Source organism: Wasmannia auropunctata, unplaced genomic scaffold (assembly GCF_000956235.1).
Source record: "Wasmannia auropunctata unplaced genomic scaffold, wasmannia.A_1.0 LD334278.1, whole genome shotgun sequence".
Taxonomy (NCBI): domain Eukaryota; kingdom Metazoa; phylum Arthropoda; class Insecta; order Hymenoptera; family Formicidae; genus Wasmannia; species Wasmannia auropunctata.
In genome coordinates, this window is record NW_012028612.1 from 27,704 (window position 1) to 37,033 (window position 9,330).

The window sequence follows — 9,330 nt, forward strand, 5'->3', positions numbered from 1 at the left end:
TCTCCGTTAAAAGGGGACGATTCTCTAATAAAGTGTTTATGGTCAATACAGGGAATAATTGCGTGACGTGTAAAATCAGACAACACCCATTATTAAAATACGGAAAATTTAAGCAATTAGACGTTTCTAAGCGTATTGAAGTCGTGAAAAACTAGACTCTGTTACAATTGTATGCGTTCACACAGAGGTAAGCCTTGTACTTACACTAATTGCGCCATATGTAAAAAACGACACAATACGTTATTACACTTATTGTTAGACAAATTTCCGACGGCAACAATAAAAACCGATGCGACGGATTCGAAAGCAGAAGGAACCGCATGACTGATAGAGAAGAAAATTATAACGCGACATGTCTTGCATTGATTTCGTCTACCTTCGCGCCATAATTAATGGCCATCGCGACGATATTCGTACAAGATCGCGAACTTAATCTGATTAAATGTCGCGCCTTATTAGATATATGCGCCACTGCCAGTTTCAATTCCCAAAGTTTTGCAAGACGTTTAAAACTTCCTGTAACGACGTGCTCGTTGCCTATCAGCGCGATCAATTCTATAAAGACCATATCCAAGGGCGTCATTTGAATCGTTATTCGATCATTATACAGTGAATTCAGCAAAGAGTTAACATGTTTATCTATTCCCACCATATCAGACTTAGTGCCGGCTGAAAACTTTCCACAAGAGACCCTCAAATTCTAAAATTCTACAGTTTATATGTGCAAATTGAAGGTATGCCACCCTGCGGATAACACAAAAGAACAACACTGAATTATTAGAACTAGGATAAAAGCCTATAAAAAAAGTTATTCACTTTTAAAGATTTCATGTAGATGCGCAAATCTACATATGACTTACTTTTATCCTAGTTCTAATAATTCAGTGTTGTTCTTTTGTGTTACCCGCAGGGTGGCATACCTTCAATTTGCACATATAAACTGTAGAATTTTCATATAAATCAAATATTGTCATGAATTGAACAGATTGCTTTATCGACCTTGTAAAAATTTGACCAACCTTCCAGCATCGCCTTAAATCCAAAAATTACTTTTTATTAACATTAGTTTGCAAATTTGTATTTATATGTTCTGTTATATACTTCATGTATGTATTAAATTTTTATCAAAATTAAATAGGCTATTCGAAATCCGTAAATTACGGCAGGACATAATTTTCTTACATTAAAATAAATTGAAAGAATCATTTGTATTGTCTAAAGACATTTTGAATCAAATTTGAGAAGAATGAAATATGGAAGCTGAGTCGATAATGATATATAGCATTAATACGAGGGCACGTCAATAAGTTTTTACAAAGACATAGTAAAACACATTTTTTTGATTGATTCATTTTTATTTCTAAACATAGTCTCCTTTCAACTCGATACATTTGATCCAACGATTCTCCAACTTTTTCAAGCCGTCCGAATAATATGATTTGTTCACCCTTCAAAATAATAAGCCTCTGTTTCGGCGATGAGCTGCTCTCTGGTGGTGAATCTCTTTCCTCCGAATCATTTCTTCAGGTTTGGAAACAGGAAATAGTCGCAGGGGGCTAAATCTGGCGAATATGCTGGATGGGAAAGCAATTCGTAGCGGAATTCGTTGAATTTGGTCATCGGTGCCGGGGTCGCGCTTATGGTCCACAGTGAGCAAACGCGGCACCTATCTTGCCGATAGCTTTTTCATATCCAATTGTTCGTGCAAAATTGAAATCACTGTACCATGTGATATGCCTGTGGTTTCAACAAGCTCGCGCACTTTTACTCGTTGATCAGTCGAAATAATATCGTGGACTTTATCGATGATTTTTGGCCTAGCAGTCTCAATTGGACGTTCCGAACGAGGTGCATCACATGTGGATGTACCTCATCAACGACCACGTTTAAATTCATTCACCCAATTGTATACAGTCGCAAACGCTGGTGCAGATGTACTATGAACATTATCCAACTCGGCTTTGATTTCTTTCGGCGTTAAACCTTTAATTCATATGTAGATGTTTGATCACTGCATGAAACTCGTTTTTTTCCATTTTGCAAAAATAAAAGGTTGTTTGCTTTAATCGTCTACAGAAATGAAATTACGCGATGAATTCCGCTCAAAATTTCACAGTAATCAGCTGAAAGATGATATTTGTCAAAAAGTAATGTGACATGACACTACGAGTACTCTCTGACAGATTTTCTAAGAACTTATTGATTTGCTCTCGTATAACCATATAAATCGTAAAGAATGCCATTTAATGCAGAAATATTGAAAAATTATTTACAATAAGTAAATAAGTAAATAAGTAAATGAGTAAATAAGTAAATTATTTACATAAGTGCGATAAAAGAGCTAAATAAAGTGGCAATAAAAGAGCTAGGGATTTTTTCATAGTTATCAATATCTATCGGCTATTGGCTCTTTCATAACATTATGAGTCAAAAATCTATAATCACAAAATTATATCTGATGCATTAAAACAGACAAAAGAATTGGTAATTATATATTTTAATTACGTTAATGTATATGCATTTGATTAAAATACTTTTTATAAAATCGCAAATAAATTTAAAAGATATAGAAATTTAACTTATAAATTCACTTTTCGTCGTAATAATTTTTCACCTCTCACTAAAACAAGTACAACAATGTTATTTTGACGTTGACTGTCAAATACCCATAGATGTTATAATTTCAGTGTTGCTATTAAATAAAAATTTTACAATTTTTATCTTGTACATTCAATTAGTTGAAATACGAAATACTCTTTCAAAAAACATAACCCTTTCATGCCCACTCTCCCCTATCTCGGACATCTCGGTGATACAAAAGAAATGTAATTATGATTCGTAAGAACAAAAAAAATATAATTTAAGATGCATCCTTCGAGGCACACGTTTCGCTTACTTTGACATATCAACAATTAACACCGTTAACAAATCAACAATAAATTAATAAGAGAAAAAGAAAATAGATTGTGATTTACTTTCCAAAATTAATATACTGCGCAAACTGTTTATTGTGTTAGATTGATTCACAAATAAGTTCAATTTTCTTTTAAATTGCAAAATTTTTGATTGAAAAATTAAATACCGTGTTTAAAAGACGCCTGGTTTTTGAACATGCGTGCTGTCTTCAAAACTTCACAAACTACTTTGTAATTAAGATTTGTAAGTATACAAAAAATGTATATATATTATATCATTATTTAAATCGATTTGAATGTATTTGTGTTTCGCTCATTTGACATGAATTATGAATTATTAATAACGTAAATAATTAATAATGCAAATGAAAGAGAAAGAAAACAGACTGCGACTTGACTTCACTTTCCCTCAAAATTAATAGATCACACGAAATATTCTAAAAAAAAATTTCGATTTTTAGGATCGTCAAATTGCAATCAATTTTCTTTTATTGGGTTGATTCACAAATAAATTTTTATTTAAGTATTAAAAAAAATACAATTTAGTTTTTACCTAGTAAGTTTTTCTAAACGATGGTACATAATGGGCTGCGGTGTGTTTAACATCTTTGCTCATTTTCTTGCTGTGTAACGTTTGTTCCACCAATAATTTTGAAGCATTTGTTATTGAAGTTGGAATGATGTTTGGAATGTGATTTATTTTTTGAGATCATATCTTTTGAACAAAACTTAATTCATAAACCACTTTCGCGCCGCTCGATTTGTGTTATAACATCGTCATCATATACATTTGAAATTTTTTGAACTATTGAGTTTGATTAACACTTTTCTTAAATTCTTTTAAATTTTTAAAGCGTTACGTTCAAGTACTTCTAAATCCTTCATTTTGAAAAGTCACTTTTTTTTATTACTTAAATTATATATGCCTTACACGAGAAACGACGGGTTATGTATTAATTAAAAAGTAAAAGCGTGTTTTCGTGATGTTAACAAGTGATCCGCTTTATTCGCTTTCACAATTTTGTAAGACGATGCGTGCAGCTGGCTTGCAACCGCAAAATCCTTTATTACCAGATAAACGCAAATATCATTAGATGGAATTAGGATCTTCAGAAAGGATGCATTACTTACAGCGAAACTTATTTATAAATCAACTCAATATACACTCGGCCAAATAAAAAGTGAATTCTGATCCAATAAGAAACTAGATCACGCATCGATCATTTCGTCATCGCGTCTCTGTTTACGCGAAAAACCGGTCATACGTGAAAGTCGGCCTGTAAGCCGACTATTGAAGCGGTTTCGTGCAACAACGTTGTGGAACGATCGACGTAGTTTTCGATCATCCATTGTATGCAAATTCTTTCGAATTTCAACTGGAAATTAGGCGACACGCATTCATTCTCTTCTATACACCCTTCAGCCAGCTCGTTTTCTATAGTCTTTTGTGCTCGCTGCCCAATCGCGTGCGCGCACGCGACTTTCTTTCGCGCGTCCCAGATTAATCATATTCATACGTAGATGAAGAACGTGTAAAACAAGAAATACTCGTATTGACTTCGTAAATAGGACGAAAGATCACTTTCCATTACTAAACTGTCTGTTTATCTGCGCAAGAAACGATGCGTTGCGTGTGTGATAAATTGAAAAAGTAAAAGAGTTTTCCTCGTATTAACAAAAGTTCGCTTTATTCATATTTAATACAGCAAAATTTCTGTTTCGCTACGCTAATCTGTAAATGTGGATACTGTATTTAAAGAGATGTGTTCCGTGTGAAGGTTTCTCGTGTGAGGGATTTTGTTGGAAGTTTCATGCATAGAGTAGATGTTATATGTATGCGGATGTATGCGTGTATACAATGAGGTATAAATATAAAAATATTATATACTATAAATATTATATACACATGTACGTAGAAAATCTTGCGCGTGTACCAGAGGGGAGATACGATAATGTCGGAGAGGTCGCGCCCGATCTCGCGGGAGAGATCCGCGGGGTTCTCGAAGTCGTTTACCAGGCGTAGCTGGTGCCGAAGCCGGTGAAGGCGGCGTGCACCACGGGCGCGGCCGTCTCGTACGAGTAAGGGGCGGCGTAAGTCTTGGCGATTAAGCCCGGCGCGGCATGAGCGGAGTACGCAAGAGCCGGTGCGGCATGAGCGGAGTACGCAAGAGCCGGTGCGGCATGAGCGGAGTACGCGAGAGCCGGCGCGGCGGCGATCGCGGTCTTGGCCAAAACCGGGGCGGCGGCGTAAGTCTTAGCCAGGAGCGGGCTGGCGTAAGCGGTCTTCGCGATCAGCGGGGCTGCCGGCGCGGCGTAGGTGGTGTACGCGGCGGTCTTGGCGATGAGCGGAGCCGGGGCGGCGTAGGTCTTGGCCAGGAGCGGGCTGGCGTAGCCGTAGGCAGCCGCCGGCGCGGCGTACGCCGTCTTCGCGGCCAAGATCGGCGCGGCCGCGGACGCGTATCCGTAAGCGGGCGCGGCGGCGTATCCGTAAGCGGGCGCGGAGGCGTATCCGTAAGCGGGCGCGGAGGCGGCATAACCCGCATAACCCGCGTAACCGTAAGCCGGCGCGGCGGCGTACGCGGCTTTGGCGAGCACTGCAGGGGCAGGGTGAGCGGCGTACGTCGCCAAGGCCGGCGCGGCGTATGCGGTTTTGGCGATCACGGGCTGCGCGGCGATCAGGGGCTTGGCCAAGGCTGGCGCGGCGTAGCTGTAGCCGATGTGCTGCTCCAGCAGGGCGTCGTTGCTCACGTGGCTGTTGCTCACGCGTACCGACGAGTGCGCCGAGTCCTCGGCGCGGCTGTACGTCGACACCACGTTCTGGCCGGCGTAGCCCTTCTGCGTGGACTCCTGGCTGTAGCCGATGCTGTTGTGATCGGCGGACACCGTGCCGATGTCGTAGGCCGCCGGCCCGCCGGCACTCGCCACCGCGACGAAGGCTGCGAGCAATATGAACTGCGGAGAAATCGATCGGTCATCAAGGGATGAGTGAAATTTAACAAATACATATTTCTGTATTGTTTTTATAGATTTAACTTTTAAAGAAATATAAGAATAGAATTATCTAACATATAAGATACTCTCTAAAAGTGAATCAGTGGAATTATCACTGATTTTCAGTGTATATCATTTTCCAATGGCATACTTTGAACTGTGATAAGCAGTGACTATTTAAATGTTGTTTCAATGATAATATACTGATTCAAACGGTGAATATTGAAATAAATCTCTGAAAGACAGCAAATTTCATTTCCCAATACTGTTTGACAGTAAAAATCATTCTTTTTCGGTGATATTTACTATTTAAATCAGTATATTATCACTGAAACAACATTGAAATAATCATTGCTTATCACAATTCAAAGTATATCAGTGGAAAATGATATACATTGAAAATCAGTGATGATTCCACTGATTCACTTTTAGAGAGTAATTAAACGATTAGAATTTATTTATTTATTTCACTTTATTCGTAAAAATATGATAGATATAAACAAATATAGAAATGTAGAGTATACGAAATAGATTATTCGTAATTGAGAATACATCACCTATCAAGTTCCCTCGCAGATTCTTATTTTTATATTTCTTACCCGAAATCGTTAAAATTTTGAAATTTACAATTTGTTACTTCGCGATTGTTACTTTTACCACAAGATATCGAAACAATTTTTCGACATGCTTACCTTGAATGCCATTTTGCTCGTCTGAAGTGGAACAACTACTGGGTTTCTGCCGAAATGGTAGCTGTCGACCACTATTTATACGCGGGTAAAGATGTAGGGGGTTCAATCGAATTTTGGGCACCTACCTTGTTCGAGGTGATTGGGCATGGTCGATGGGAGAGGGAGATGTATATGGGACTTCTTTGTGGGAAATTAAGAAAGGAGCATATACGAAAGAGAGGAGGCGCAAAGAGGAGAGGTAGTCGCTCGAGGGGGAACACGGACGAATTACGGGCGTGGCTCCCCTGCACGAAAAATTCAGATCGCGCGGATCCGATGCTGTACGGTTTATTAGAAAACGTCGAGGGCGCGCAACGCTTATCGCCGATGATTACTCCGCACACACTCGGTATCCCGCCGAGAGACAACGCATCCGATAAGTATACGCATTATTTACAAATAAGGTAAACGTGTGTATCGATGACATCGTGATGCGCTTGCACTTTCGATTTCATCGATTATGTCCTGTTACTCCCGTTTCTCCGCGCGCGTCGCGTTTCTCGCTGAATAAGCATCTGTAATGGAATATCTTTCTTGTGTGAAAAGATATCAATATTCGCCGTTCGCGTAATTAAATCCTGCGTGCAATCAGCAACTTGTTTTTATACAAAATATAAAGATTATGATATTTCTACGAGTTATGTAAATCGATCTTGCATTTTTTTTCAACGTAAGCGATACAATAAATATACGTTTCTTAAGTTTGATACACGATGCTAGCAACTAGTGTATCAATCTTTTAACGAACTAAAAAGCTTTATAGAATTATTTTTTTAGCTGCTACTTTTCTAGTTCATTAAAAAGATTAGCACGCTTTTTATTAACAAGAAAAAGCATCGTGTAAATCAAATCTTGCTCTCCATATTTTAATAATATACAAATTATACACAAACCCTCAATATGACTGTGTAGGTGAATGTAATTCGCTTGAAAAGAAGGAAACTAGATGGTGCGATATTCTCGTGTGTCGCTTTGCAAAGTCTCTCCCTTACGTAATATGTGTGATACATTTATATAAACTCACCATGATATTGTAGTACTCGCCAAGGACGCACTTTCTCCAAATTCCCGTATTGGCGTATGCGGTGTCATATGTGTAACAGCGGGGATACGTAACACTTTTTAGGTGCTCTCGTTATGTTATTAGATGCAAAATGGGCGTGATCGCCCGTGGACAGTTTGACAGCCTTGAGGAGATCAAATTTAAATTCAAATTTTAACTCGAAATTACGTCATGTACTTTTGAGAAGAGTAAATGACTGTGCTTCCGTTATAATTATAACAATTTAAATTGAGATGAGACAAAGTGAGCATCGCGCGTTCATAAAGTCGCTCTTTGTCTCGCCAATTTTAGGAGTCGAGTGTATCTTGATGAAAGCGAATAAAATGCGATTGTCAATCTTAAGCTAGAAACGTCGTGCAACTGGATAATTTTGAATAATTTTTGAAATTTGCGGAAGAACTTAATCCCTCTCCTGCGTAAATACACAGACAGCGGTATCAGCGCGATTATATGATTATATCAGAGAACAAATTAAAGCCAATAAATGATAAATGATAACGATAACAGATACGAGAGAAAATGAATGATCATGATATCGGCTATCCTCGACGTTCCACTTATAAATTACGCTTAATGGGTTTTTAATATGATATCAGCAGAGCACATACAGGCAAAATGTTACGCTGAGGAGAGAAAACATCTTATTACCTTCGTAAGTTGTTACTCTTTATGAATGCTTGCGCAATCTGGGCATTAAACCACAGCACCTCAACCGTGAGGCATCTCTGATATTATTGTCACTTTCAACATTTACGAGAAACACAGAATTATATGCTACGTTTGAACAAAAGCTGCTTTTGTGATGAGATTTCTTTTCAACGAAGCCACCTTAATGAGAAATGTTCCTGAGATCCTTGACGGCTCACAGTCAAGTTACATTTATGAGAAATTAGCGAAAGTCAGCATGAAACTTGTGCGACGTAAAATATATCGGCACGATCGGCCCTTCGTCGTAAAGTTGGCCACCACTGCGCTTTAGGTGATGGTGCTAGGTCACGGACAGGCGTACCCCCTTCACATAAGTTGTCGAATTTTTTCCTTTGTAAAAGTACGCCGCACGCGGAGGTTGAGTCCGTCTTTCCGTCCATGACCCAATATCACCCCAAATTCTTTATTTTTAGTAAATGTAACGTTGATGACTCTTGACCTCTTACCAAAAATATAAAAATATAATATTTTTGTAAGGTTGTTATTGCTATACTTTATTCTTTGATATTCTACTCTTCGTTATAAGACTTACGGAGAGTTCACAAAATTTCCATTCAGCAAATCAACAACTACATTATCTCGAAACGACTCATAAACGAGTTATCGTCGACAGAATCTTTTAACGTGATTAATTTACGAGATTATTTCGAACAAGGCAGCTGAATGTGAATTGATATCTGCAATATGCAATACGAAATATGATGTATGCAATTCTCTCCCTTCTATTTTTATTTCTGTATTTATTTCTAACATAGATTAATCTTTATTATACGATGAATCTTAGTTCTGGATTAATTTTCATCACTTTCAAATATACAAAAATTGAAATGATTCTTATACATAGTTTAAATTACTTTAGAAAGTATTTATAAAATTGTGTATTTAAAAAAATTGTATATAAATAGATAAATATATATATATA

General features: G+C 37.9%; 1 protein-coding gene across 1 annotated transcript; it reads right to left on the bottom strand.

The window, feature by feature from the left end:
• Positions 1-4,575: 4,575 nt before the first annotated feature.
• Positions 4,576-6,633, bottom strand: LOC105458850 (pupal cuticle protein G1A-like). The gene is made up of 2 exons (XM_011704419.1): positions 6,599-6,633; positions 4,576-5,867 (listed from the first exon to the last, which is right to left on the bottom strand). Exons 1-2 carry the CDS (start codon positions 6,608-6,610, stop codon positions 4,926-4,928), a joined length of 954 nt encoding a protein of 317 aa, XP_011702721.1. The 5' UTR covers positions 6,611-6,633; the 3' UTR covers positions 4,576-4,925.
• Positions 6,634-9,330: the final 2,697 nt, after the last annotated feature.